Source organism: Mustelus asterias, chromosome 23 (genome assembly GCF_964213995.1).
Source record: "Mustelus asterias chromosome 23, sMusAst1.hap1.1, whole genome shotgun sequence".
Classification (NCBI taxonomy): Eukaryota; Metazoa; Chordata; class Chondrichthyes; order Carcharhiniformes; family Triakidae; genus Mustelus; species Mustelus asterias.
The window spans coordinates 48,000,801-48,014,762 of record NC_135823.1 but is presented as its reverse complement, the minus strand read 5'-3'; the positions used below and the strand labels follow the sequence as shown (position 1 = coordinate 48,014,762).

Below are 13,962 nucleotides of genomic sequence, written 5' to 3'. Positions count from 1 at the left end.
TAGAAACCCTACAGCACAGAAAGAGGCCATTCAGCCCATCAGGTCTGCACCGACCACAATCCCACCCAGGCCCTACCCCCATACCCCTCCATATTTTACCCACTAATCCCTCTAACCTACGCATCTCAGGACACTAAGGGGCAATTTTAGCATGGCCAATCAACCTCACGCGCACATCTTTGGACTGTGGGAGGAAACCGGAGCACCCGGAGGAAACCCACGCAGACACGAGGAGAATGTGCAAACTCCACACAGACAGTGACCTAAGTCGGGAATCGAACCCAGGTCCCTGGAGCTGTGAAGCAGCAGTGCTAACGTGCCGCCCTGAATAGAATCATAGAATCTCTGCACCTACAATTCCACAAAGGCCCTCTCCCCGTAACCCTACGTATTTATCCTAGATAGTGATAGGGGAACTAAGGGGCAATTTAGCAAGGCCAATCCACCTAAACTGCACATCTTTGGACTGTAGGAGGAACCTGGAGTATTCAGAGGAAACCCACGCAGATATGGTGAGAATGTGCAAACTCCACACAGTCACCAAGGCCAGAATTGAACCCAGGTCCCTGGCACTGTGGGCAGCAATGCTAACCACTGTGCCACCCACCTTGTCTGAGACACTCCAGTAGACACTTCAGCCAGAGGGCAACAGCCTCTTGACATCTATTGCATCATCAGCATTACAAGGATATACACATCTCAGACTTTCATCAAGAATTTCTGGAGACTTCAGGACAATCCTAAACGATTAGCAATCCTACATCCAGATCTGTGGAATTTCCAGGAATCACTTTATAGGAATTGACAGTGGGAACCTTGAGCTGGCCCAGACGGCCAAGGTTAATTGGAAGGCTGCTGTTCCATTTCAAATCAGCTAAACCAAAAACAGGGCTATTATTCCAAGGACTGTCCAGGAATCAAAAGATCCATCCGCTAGACTGCTGTAATGCAGAAAAATAGGTCCCTGTTGGATGGGTAGTTCTGGGGGAGTGCTGCATTGTCATTGCATATTTTTAAGGCAGGGGTAGACTGGTTTCCTTACCTAGCAAGACATTATCAGGGGTAGATGGTTATGTGGAACTCAAAAGACAAACAGATCATGATCTTATTGAATGGCAGAACAGACTCAAGGGGCCAAATAGCCTACTTCTGCTCCTATTTCATTTTTGCACTTGCAAAAGATCTAAAGATCTAACACCAGTTATGGATGTGGATCCTTGGAGACCAATCTTTCCACCTTCATCTCCCATCTCCATCACTTGCTGCACCTTTCACCATCCTGTTAACCCCATCTAAATCCCTGCCCCCCCCCCCTCCCCCCTCCATCCCAAGTGTTTTCTCTTCACCTTTTAAGCCCTTAAAAGAGGTCACGGCTGGTGGTCAAAATATCCAAGTCTCTCCAATAGCATCAGCAACTTTCTGGTCTTAATTAAACAAAATCTAACCGCAGTACACCTAAATCACCATTCGTGAGCCCTAAACATATTGGAGTTGGATGCCATTGAGTGAAAGGAGGCAGGCCTACTTCATGAGTTTTTAATGAGCAAGACCAAAAATTATGATTGAAATACATAACCTTTAAAAGTGTTCCTGTTTTTGTTGCAATAATCTTGGCTTTATACTCTTACAACATTGGAATCAATTTGTTCATCTGCTATTAATCCCAGAATGTAGAAACTGACAAATAGGTCAAGTAATCTTTAGCCTGTGGTTAATTATCCCCAAGATCAATGGAGAATTCTGCAAGTTTAAAGAAAACAGCCTGTGTACAATGTACACAGTAGAGGAGTTGAATCAAATGTTTGAACTTTTGCTCCTGTGACAGTGACACAGGTCCCCAAGCCATGTTGAGATTCTGAGACCCTGCTGAAACCAAACACTCATTAAGTTCATTATTTATTAAGTCATATCTACACAAATGTTGAAAAATTGCATCTTATTAAAAGATTAAGTTCTGCAATGGAATGTCACAGAATCAACCCAAACAGTAAAACCAGTGTGTAGTTTTAATACACTTCTCATTGTAAGTGTTCAGGCACAATACAGAGTCTCATATTTACATCCAGAAACACTGACACAGCCCTGGTGAAAGCTGGAACCTGTTTATAATCGCACTGATGTCCACTTTTACACAAAGTATTACCATAATCCTAAAAAAATAAAGAGTCCACTTTGTACATGGTGCAAGCTGCATGAGGCAGCACCTTCTTGCACATACTTGCAGTGACTGTACAAATACAGGCATTCTAAGTACAATTGTAAACAGAGTTTCAAATTTTAACACACAAGCTGATCAGCCACATTTTAAAATGGTGAGACCAACATTGTGGCACTGTGGTATCTGCATCACATTTAGTTTGTACACTGGGAAATTCCTTTCAGGTACAGAAAGCATCTGGTATAAATACCACAGTGTAGTTCAATCATGTTGCAGATGTGGCATTCTTCAAATGGGTAAAGATACAGTAGGAGGCTCGTAGCCCAGGGTGTCTCCAAAGGAGGTGTCAGAGGACAAGACTCATTGAAGGTGTCCCATAATGTAGGATCCAACCAGTCGGACCCAGCAACTTCAGACACAGGATTCCACAATGGTTTTAGTGGCCTCAGAGCCTGGACCACTAAATGGCGTCCAGGAAATATACAGCATTGGACCCAATCAAGGAAAGCCCAATATCTCTACAGCACAAACACCTTGCCATTCCATCTCCAGATATAGGATCAAAATCTGGCTTCATCTTCCATTCAATTATCAACCGGAGAATCTTTTTCACAGTCTGCTAGGATGTTGTGCAAGAGCACAGCTGTCTACCCTCAGTGAAGGGAGAGAGAAACAGGCAACACACTGCAAAAGTACACATTTATTCGCTGATAACGGAACAATGCTGACATGGGGCACAGAAGAGCTTATGGCAGCCTGTCTGTGCCACCAGCTTAGAGGAGTAAAAGCAAAGCAGAAGGAAGCAATGGGGGAACCAAATGGAGGGGAATGGATTCATTAAAAAGGCAAGATGCAAGGTCATGCCATCACCCCATTGTACATATGGGAACCAACAGGGCTGACAGAAGCTTTGGCAACAGCCCTAATCTAAGAGATCCAGTCCAATCAATGGTGATAGTGCACCACAAACATTAGACTTCCACTTATCTGCCATGTCTGACTGGTGCATGATTCTAGTCTAATGGAAACAAATACGTTTTACTGAAGGTTACAGCAAGCTGCAGAGTACCTTTTGTTCTTGTACAACATGCAGCAAAATGCAAATTATATTGTTTCTGTAAAAAAGACCTTTATTCATGTGCTCATCAAGGCATAGGGTAAAAGTACAAATGGCTCATTGCAGGCTCCTGACAGAATCAAACATCCACAGCTCAGAAACAGAAAAACACTTCAAATCAGAAATCTCTCTAAGGACTCAGTAGATTCAGATTATTGAGTCAAACAGAGGCAATACACAATGCAGCCTACAATTCCAATCACAGAGGAGATTGCTGGTGCCTGGAGGTGGTTTAAGATAGTGAGGTGTTGCTAATATTCACAATGTTCTAGAAGTCAGTGGCACAGTTTACAAGGTGCATTTCCATTCTTGAAAATACAGAACAAGCTTGTTGACCAGCATTTAACTACAAGCTTATGTAGAACTGGCTACAGCGTAATAGTTGCTTATGTGATGCACACCAGCAGTACCAGTCTATGTGATATACACTGACCATTGTGCCAATTTGGCACCTGGTGTAGGGCACTATGGGGTGGGCACCCCTCACCAGCATTTAAAGCAGCACACTATTTTAGATTGGAACTCTCAGCACCCCCCTCTCCATCTTCCTCAGTTCCCCTAGAGTGAAAGTTCATTCCGCATTCCGATAGAATTCCAACTGTGAACTGCATTATTTGGGTCCAGATATTGTTGAGATTGAAAAGTACCAGTGCTTTTTTTTTTTAAACAAAGTGTTAAACAAATGTTGGAAATGTACGAAAAAGTTTGGAGGTTTTTTTTAAAAAAAGTTTGGAGGTTTTTTTTTAAAAAAACGGTCTTGCACAAAGTTATTATATATTTTGTTGCCCGAGAACAGATGGGTCATGAATCAGCACCCCACAAACAGGGCAGACAGTATGGGATTAGAGATATACCACAGCCAAGGATCTGGGCAACATTCAAACCACAGAGCCAAGTCTGCAAATATCACTGCTGCCTGAAGCTTCCTTGACCTGAAGGAAAGTCAATGATTAAATGGAAGGGGCCTGCTTAATATTAATGACTGAAGCAGAAAAGGACAGGACAGTCTTTTGCTCCTGAAAAGACCACGGATATCCTGTGCATGATAACCAGGCTTTAGGTCATTAATTTGAAACCCTCACTGATTTTTTTTTTAAAAAAAGCCACATTTTCCAGACTCCTAGAGTCTCTGTACCTATAATTTAAGAGTGGAACAACTGGTTCCTTTGGAAAAAAAAGTTCAATCTTCAAGTATACTGGAGGCTTTATCCACCCATTTAACACATTCAGCCTAGATGGCTTAACTTTCTAACACTAACTGGTAATTAAAATGTGTAGCTGACTGAAATCTTCGGAAAGCAGCAGGTAAGCATGAAGGCATCAGCTAGTCAAAGTCAAATTAAAGCCCAGTCTCTTTGTGGCTTGGGGTCTGGGAATTCCACGGTGTTCCTGATTTGCACCATTGTCTTTGCAGGTTAGAAATCCCAACTAAACTCTGGTCAGTCATGTGTCCACTCCAGGCCTACCAGATTTGCAGGTCCCACTGCCTGGGCTGTAAGCTGATCAAACAGAAGTTCTCTTTCCACCTTCTCTCCCGTGTTCTCTAATCCTTCTCTCTCTCAAAATGTGGAACTAGATTTTTTGCAGGCTCTAGCCCTGGACAGCAAATTCAGAGTTGAACAATGAAGAGGCTCAGAGATAAAACACGTTGGGCCAGGACAAATGGAGTGACTTATGACCCAAATACTGCACTAGGAAAGAGTCCATGCTGGGATTCACTCTTCCGTTGGAATCTGGTGAAAGTCCATATTAGTACAGTCACAACAGTCTACAAACAGAGAATAAGTTAGATACTAAAAAGGAAAAACATAAATGTAAAAAAAAACAAACACTTGGTCTTTTACATTTAGTGACTACACGTTCTCATCTGCTTGAATCCTACATTCGGCAAAGGCTATAATTCCTGATCTCACAGCCAACCTCAACAAATCAGAAGTGGACACATGACACACACACATGGGCCAATAAAAGTTGAACAGGATTGACTAATGTGAGAAAGGGATCATAAGAGAATTATTACAAAGATGAGTGGAAGTCTAATGAAAATATAAAATAAATTTATCCAACTTAAAAACTTCTCATTTAAAAAATAATCCAGCATACTTTTTGAAGAGGGTTATTCAATGGAGCCGAACACAAGTTTACAACACAACCACTTCATCAATTAAGCGTGTGCCATTGGTATCACATTGGAATGATATGACCTAAAATTGAGAGTTCCTCTGCCTGTACAGAGCAGAAATGTTCAAGGCAAATCAAATCAAATGAGGAAACAAAGTGCTGAACACAGTAGCACTGCCTGGGAGAGTCTCGTTAATTCAATGAAACAGTTGAGAGGAGCACATCGATGCGAAGGTGCAAATGATTGATGTCTATTCAGTGCAGGCTACATGATTGGTTTGCATCATGTCAATGTACTGAATTCAACCATTATATTCCTGCAGGACAAAGACACAAAGTGCTGCAGCAGCATACTGAGGGGTCCAGCTAGCAGGTCGCACTGGACAGCCTGGCGAGAGGGCAAGGGTAAAGGCATCAATCAGGAAGGGCTATAGCTTGATTGTCCCAGGAGGTAAACTGCCATTACAAAGCCTGTAGTAACGCAGATCGTTCACAAGTCTGTGTACACTCTGTGTAAACGAAGGCAAATCCTAGCATGAAGGGAAGAGAAAGAGAGAAATGTTAGTATGGTCTTCTGTAACGAATCCTCCTTGCAGCAAAGCACATTTTCAGGTTATGCAGAGACAACAAATAGAACTGAGTCTTCATTTCACTAGTAGATGATAGGGTCTGATAGACTCTAGAGTTACTGGCAGCAGTATTACTCTTTCATCATTTATTACCCAAACAACAAAAACTCTTCTGCTGGTATAGAACCTGCAGCCAAATGTTTAGGCGTTTACTTCTGAGAGTGTGGTGCTGAATATCTATTCAACGGATACAGCAAACATTTCATTCACTGTACTTTACTGAAATTCCAGCATCAATAATGTCATATCAGTATAGGGGCAGCACGGTGGTTAGCTCTGCTGCCTCAGTGCTCAGGTTCAATTCCAGCCTTGGGTGACTGTCTGTGTGGAGTTTCTCCCCATGTCTGCATGGGTTTCCTCCCACAGTGCAACAATGTGCAGATTAGATGGATTGGCTGTAGTAAAAATTGTAGGCTATATGGATTAGCCATGGTAAATGTGTGGCGTTATGGGGATTTGTACTATTGGGATTCTATGAGAATGACTAACCTGATTTCCTCACTGCCCAGTGTATGGACAGCAAACCAAGTGCAGTCTGCTACCTTACACGCATTGCTCTCCACCAGTTTTCAAGTTTAACTTAATTACGCTTACCAAAAGGCAGCAGCATGAAAATACATTTTATCAAATTACTTCAGTCAAATTCTTCATAAAATTGACAAGTCAGTTCACGTAGGAGCATAGAAAGACAAACGGACTTCAGTTCTAAACCACAGTCCAAAAGATGTGCTGGTTAGGCGCATTGGCCATGCTAAATTCTCCCTTAGTGTACCTGAACAGGCGCCGGAGTGTGGCGACTAGCGGATTTTCACAGTAACTTTGTTGCCATGAAACAACGCAAGCCTACTTGTGACAATAAGAAGCTTAAAAACCCTAGAAACACAAAATTGAAAAGCCGAATATCATTTTGAGGAAACCTTAGGAGATAATTGGAGTCTTGTTTACAATTGTGGGTGCTCCATTACAGGAAGGGATGGGGAAACTTGGGATAGGTACAAGTATAGATGCACTAAAAAGTTAGCAAAGAGACTTGAGTAAATGGGGCTTTTACCAGTAGAATTGACAAGTTTAAATGATGTTCAGATAGTGTTCTTCATACTTAAGAGTTATGATAAATAGCAAGAGATTACCATCTCCCTAATCAGTGCAAACAGTGAGGGGACAGACATTCATGATAAATGTGGTGGAATTAGGAGGGAGTTTAAAGTAAATTCTTTCCCCGTGTGTAGTTGAAACTGCAATGTTGGTACATCCATAAATAAAGGGAATTAAGTAATGACCCAAGAAAAGAAATATTAGAGAGTCTGGGAAGCCTGAGAGACTGGGTATAGACTAGAGGGCTCATGGAGAGAATCAAAGCCACAGACTGGATGGAACATATGGCCTCAGATTTTTTATTAGCTTAATACAGCAGCTTATCTGAATACAATTTCTCAGTAGCCCTGAAACTCCCACCCATGAGGACAATGCCTTACAAAATAGAAATTACATGTTAAAATATAGCTCCCTAACCAAAAATATACTGGGCTATGTAATGAACTGTTAAGAGTTAAAAAATTCAATTTTACACCCTCGCAAAGGGGATATGAAAAGATCTGGACTATGGATACACTATTTCAAATCCCACTTGGAAGATTTAAATTCAGTTAACTAAAAACCTGGAATGAAAAGTCTTATTGATAATAAACAGAAAAATACTGGATTATTGCAAAAATCCATTTGGTTCACTAATACCTTTTAGGGAAGGAAATCTTCCAGGTCAGGCCTATACATAACTCTAGACCCACAACAATCTGGTTACCTACTCTTGGAAATAGTTGAATAAGTCACACAGTTTTATAATTTCTTATTGGACCATCTGGCATCAACCGGGGCACACCACCCTACTAGTCTTCCTCACAAACACATCTAGGGATTTGTGCTAACATTGCAAGAGCTGATTTACAAACTAATAAAGTAACAAATGACAGTCACACTTGCTAAATCATACCTTACAGCTGATGACTCACTCTTCCATCACCATTATTGAGTATATCCTCTCTTACAGGCAGGATAGATTCAGGAGGCAGCACAGTGATATTGAGTCAGTCAGGAGGGGCTCTGGGACCCCTCAACATTGACTCCGGACTACATGAAATCTCATGTCATCAGGTCAAACATAGGCAAGGAAACCAACCGCTGATTACTACCCACCACTCTCAGTCTGGCAAATCCGAATATCTCCCATTCCTCACTCTATCATGACCAGCAAGATAGGGGAGCAAGTCTGTTCAATGAGGAGTGCAGGGCAGCATGCCAATGGAAGCACCACAGGAACCTAAAAATGAGGAGCTAGTCTGATAAAGCTACAAGTACAGAGCCACATACATGCTAACAGAAGCAGCATGCTACGGAAGGAACAAAGCATTCCCACAACAAAAGGATCAGGTCAAAGCTCTGTAGTTCGGTCACATTCAGTCATGATTGACAATTAAACAACTAATGGGAAGGAGATGTGCCACAAACATGCCCATCCTCAATGATCGGTGCAAATGACAAGGCCAACCATCTTCAACCAGATGACCCATCTCGGCCTTCACCTGACATCCCAAGGGTCATAGATGTCAGTCCTCAGCCAATTCAATTCACTTAATATGAAGAAATGGCTGAATGCACTAGATACAGCAAAGACTATGGGCCTTGACAACATCCCTGCTGTAGAGAGGACTTGTGCTCCAGAACTAGCTGCACCCCTAACCAAGTTGTTCCTGCACAACCACAACTCTGGAATTTACTGAAATGTCAAAAATGTCCAGGTATGTCCTGTCCACAAAAAGCAGGACAAATCCAATTGGCCAATTACTGTCCCATTAGTTTATTCTCTGGCAGAGTGATGGAAGTTTTCGCTGACAGGGTTATCAAGTGACACTTGCTCAGGAATCGGGGCTTCAACTATTTACAATTTATATCAACCAAACGTACGGTTGCTAAATTTGCTAATCACACAAAGATAGGTAAGAGGATATAAGGAGTTTGCAAAAGGACATAGGTAGGTTAATTGAGTGGGCAAAAATTTGGGTAGATAGAGAATGATGTGGGAAAATGTGAACTTGTCCACTTTGGCAGAAAGAATAGAGAGAGATTGCAGATGCCTGGAAGATGGGTTCTACAATGACTCAGGCTTTAGGACAGCGCACTGCTCCAATATTTTAGCCCAAAGTTAGTGGTCTGCAAATCAGTCACCAAGTCAACACAGTAATGGTTAACCACATACACTGAGCTATGACAGGAGTGGTGTTAACGGCCAGAGTAAGAGCTGGGTATTGACAATCCTGATGGAGCCCACCGTTTACAGAATCAGTGAAATGAACAGAATAAATTGGACTTGTCAGTCTTTCAGCTACTAGAGCGTTTCCCTGAACAGCTGGTGTATTATCTGGTTAATTTTCAAACACACAGGAGAATACCATGTCAGCCTCTGAGCAACTGATCTGCCCAAACTCTCCCAGTTATTTAGGGTTGGGGACAGTGGTCTCCGTACCTGCAACAGGACTCCACTGCAGTTTATGTTAAATCCCATCAGGAGCCTGCTCAGCTTGTGGCACTCAGTTTCCAATGAAACTTTGCTAATTCCTCAATGCAATTGCATTGTACACAAGGCTTTAAAGAATGCACAAGTTGGAAAGTGCACTCTGACCGTCTTCCTTGTGTCTCCATGGTAAGTGTTCACTTACCATGGAGAGAAGTCACAGTTACTAAACACAGTACTCTATGATACAGCATTTACTAAGCACTTGGGGACTTTAGAAAGGGATCCTCTGGCTGTAGTACCCAGTCATCGAATTACATCCACTTTTCTGATGCCCCCTTGTATGATTCTAGTTCTCTTCCAGTTACTAACCCTGTCCATTTTGAAATTCCTGCCAAGCACTGTTCTTTGATTGGAGTCGATACCATCGCAGCTGCCCAGGAACTGGGGTAAAAACACAGTATAAAAGCTGCTAAAGTCCACAGAGGCCATGTTGTATACAGCAATGCCTATTTCCTCTTGCAGTAGGTCATGCGATTTGTGGACCAGCACCTGCAGCAGTACATTGATGAACTGAAACAGCATGGTCGTCCGGAAGATTTTCTGGGAAGAAAACAGGAAGATTTGTTGAGTGTTTGGAGAGAACAGTTTCTTCAGTAAGGTCTGAGAGATCAGGAAGAATCTGCCCAGGCATTGACTTACAAGACCATGCATCCCTTCCAATAGCAAAAAAAATTCACCCATTATGACCTCAGTTAATTTCAAAAAGCTTTACAGCTAATTAAGTGTTTTGAGAAGTCACTGTAAAGCGAGTAAAGCAGCTGATTTGCACACAGCAAGCTCTCACTAACAGCAATGTGATAATGATCAAACAACGTTTGTTTTTTTAAGGGATGCTGCTTGAGGGTTAAATATTGGCCAGGATATCAGGGATAACTCTCATGGCTTTTCTTCAAACAACTACAGTGGAATACTCTTGTATCCAGAGGGCAGATAGGGCCATTGTTTAACATCTCATCTGAAGATGGCACCTCTGACAGTGTAACATTCTTCATTGGAGTGTCAGTCTAGATTATGTGCTCAAGTTTCTGGGGTGGGACTGGGACCTACTGCTGACTCAAGAGGCGAGAGGAGTGTTCCCACCAAGTCACAGCAAGCTGACCCACAGAACATGTTCTGCAAAATCTTAGCACTACGTGTTAACAGGCTGAAATGTCTACATGCTGTACTACAGGATGCCAAGATACAATCTACGCCTTCAGTGACCCCTAGTCACTCAAGTTGAATTCAAATGATCTGAGTTCATCAAAAAAACCCAGCTAAATTCACCATTTTACTATGTACCATTCAAATGACTGGGCAATTCGATCTTCTCTGGACCAAGAACAAACCAGGAACAGACTTCAAGAGAGGATGCACTGAGCTTAAATTTAGTTAATTATATCTAGATCACTAATGTCCATTAGTGAAGGAAATTTGCCATCCTTACCCAGTCTGGTCTAAATGTGACCCCAGACCCAGAGCAATGTGATTGACTCTGAATTGTCTTTTGAAATAGCTTCACAAGTCACTCAGTTAATAGGAAATTAGAGATGGACAATGAATTCTATGCCTACATCCAGTGAATGAATATAAAACTCACTAAAACTGGCTCATTGTGTAAAATGCATCAAGTCGCTATATAAACATTGAAGGATTTCCTCCGGATAACCTGGTTTCTGCTATCACAGTAACTAAATTTTGCCAAATCTGGGTGCTAGATGGCCTTTGCTCACCAGGAGGTTAAAAAAAAAAGAGGGAATTTAACATAATGCTGACAAAACTTTGCAGCAGTCATTGTACCAAATGCAAGAATCACAGTAAGGATACGTCTGATGTGATGAAGGCTTGCACATGGAGAATGGTCATGAGGTGAGGCTCCGTGGCTGACACCAGGGAATTAACTCAGCCTGTACCATCAGAAATGGAAGAAAATTCTTGATGACATGCAAACAGAAAAGAACCATGTTACACAGTAGCGGACAGAATGGTGGCTGGCAGGATTCCCGATGGAAAAACTTGCCACTGCACTGGGGATTCTTCATGAGAAAAAGAGAAAGTGTATCTGCGGCAAGGTTCAACATGATGGTTTTTGGACATGCAGCAAGTTATACCTTTTTAAATTCACCTCAAGTCTCCATTTTAAGTACAATTGTGTGCACACCCTTGCAATCTACAAAGCTATCTCCCAACTCACATACATTAAACCAAGTGTCAGTATAATGCCTGCTTTACTGTAGCAACTCCCTGCCAAAGATTTTCCCTTCCTAATCTGAGACCCAATCTGAAATTGCTATCCAAGGACAAAGTCTAAATGGAGACTATGTTCTAATCCCTCTGGCCAAGGGTGCCTTAGAGAAACAAATACAACTGGATTTTACGCTTGTAAATTTGTATTTTGTGATAAAGTCTAGTGGATTTCTGTCAGATATGACAATAGGGCACAATGTTAGAATGCAGCATTCTAAAACCATGAACTCAACTTGGGTCATGCAATACCTTCAGAGTGAAGAGACCCATCCCAAATGTATTGTGTAGAAAAATCTACTGCAGATATACCTGAACCAGACGCACCTTGTGGTACAGCTTGTGCTTGGTGTTGAGCGTCTCCAAGTAAAACAAGTTCTGTTTAAAGATCTGAATGTCCGGCTGCAAAAAGGACTGACCAAAAGCCTGGCAAAAGAACAGGAAGAGGCAGTGTGCCTGAATTAATATGTTGCCATTGATTACATACAAAGAAAATAATCCTTTCCCTGGGCTAGCACCTTACGACAACCATTACACACCATGCAGCAGTGATGGCACAGCATCTTTCCTTGGGCGGCGTCACAGTTCATTTCATCATTACATTGACCACGTTAGATCCCAAAGCAGAACTAAGAGCAGCTTTAGTGGTCACACCATGTTAAAGGAAGAAATGGACACTTGTATGTAGCACCCATCTCATATCCTTAGGATGCTCCAAGCACTTCACAGCCAAAGTAGCACTTTTCAGAAGTGCAGTCACTAGCATAATATAGGAAATATAGCGGTCAAGTTGCACACAAAAAGATTCCTTAGATAGTAGTAACCAGATAATCTGTTTGAGTGGTGTCAATTGAGGGATAAATGTTGAGCAATGGGCTGGATGAACACGGCTTCATCTCCTTTAAAATAGGTGTGGATCTTTTATGGTTACCCGACAGCACGGTTTAATATCTTGCCTGAAAGGTGCACCTCTGACTATGCTACTCTCCCTAGCTTCTGCAGTGAAGCCCAGTATAGGCAACAGAACTTTCTGCAGTCCTGAGCGTACAGCACTGTTCATTTGTCCAGGGACAGAACGGTCCATGTAGAAACGTAACAGCAAACATACAAATAATGAAGAACCAGAGGTACCTGCATAGCAGAAGCAAACTGGGCTTCATTCTCCATTGGTTCCTCAGTTGTTCCACGCTGAACGCTGGCCAGGACAGATGATTTGAAGAAAAATCGCCAATTATTGTGCAAAATCTGGTAAAGCAGTTCAAACAGTTCCATCTTCACATCTGGCGAGGACCGCTGGAGAACGAGAAAGGAAGATGAGGAACAAACTAGCAAAGGAACAGAACACAATCCAAAATGGTCTGCAACCTGACTGGAATGGGACCCAAAAGAAATCCAATTAAACACTCTGGGATCATGCAAAGCATTGTGACAGCAAAACAATCTTCCACCAATGCCAGTGTGCAGGGGGTTAAACAAGGAATATAGGGCGACATTAGAATAAAGGAATAGGCAATATGGCCCCATGAGCCTGCACCACCATTGAATAAAATTGTGTCTGAACTTTTACACCACCGTATCTCTTTTTCTTTCAATTCCCTTAGTGCCTCCAAATCTGTCCGTCTGTCTTAAACACATTCAACAACCATGCACTACAGCACTCTGCAGTAGAAAATTCCAAACATTCCACAGGCACTGAATGGCTACCATCATACATTGGCACACAGCACCTGCACTGACGGTAAGAAATAGAAACTCTCCAAAGAGTTATGCTACATCAGAATTGGAGATGCAAGAGCATCTCAGCTTTACCTCTGCTATGATTGGGTAGACCTGTTCCATGCACAGGGAGATGATGCTGGGGAGGAATGGTTTGAATGCCTGCCCAGGTTCCTGGACCACCACCTGCAGAATCTTCAGGAACTTCTCCACCACACGGCAACCACCACTGCCCTCCTCCAGGATACTCTCTGCCAACTGCTCCCTGCATAACAAAAGGAAGAAACAACATTATGGACATGCCTCATCCCCAGCGATGTTGGGCATAGGGCTTATTTTCCACTTCCCCAACAGCAGTGCCAGAATGGAGGCTCCTCACCCCTGCTGTGCCCACATTCACACCCGTGACATCAAGCAACTGGCTCAG

General features: G+C 42.5%; 1 protein-coding gene across 5 annotated transcripts in view; it reads right to left on the bottom strand.

The window, feature by feature from the left end:
- Positions 1 to 1,884: 1,884 nt before the first annotated feature.
- xpo6 (exportin 6) overlaps positions 1,885 to 13,962 on the bottom strand; it is a 110,646-nt gene continuing 98,568 nt past the window's right edge. For 3 of the 5 annotated variants that reach the window (XM_078240459.1, XM_078240462.1, XM_078240464.1), the window contains 5 exons: positions 13,629 to 13,800; positions 12,951 to 13,112; positions 12,132 to 12,245; positions 9,906 to 10,136; positions 1,885 to 5,926 (listed from right to left, as the gene is read on the bottom strand). In XM_078240459.1, the coding sequence (XP_078096585.1) occupies positions 5,825 to 5,926; positions 9,906 to 10,136; positions 12,132 to 12,245; positions 12,951 to 13,112; positions 13,629 to 13,800 (781 nt within the window). In that variant the 3' untranslated portion in view covers positions 1,885 to 5,824. The remainder of the gene's footprint in view (positions 5,927 to 9,905; positions 10,137 to 12,131; positions 12,246 to 12,950; positions 13,113 to 13,628; positions 13,801 to 13,962) is intronic. The other 2 variants (XM_078240461.1, XM_078240463.1) reach the window with 1 other exon arrangement.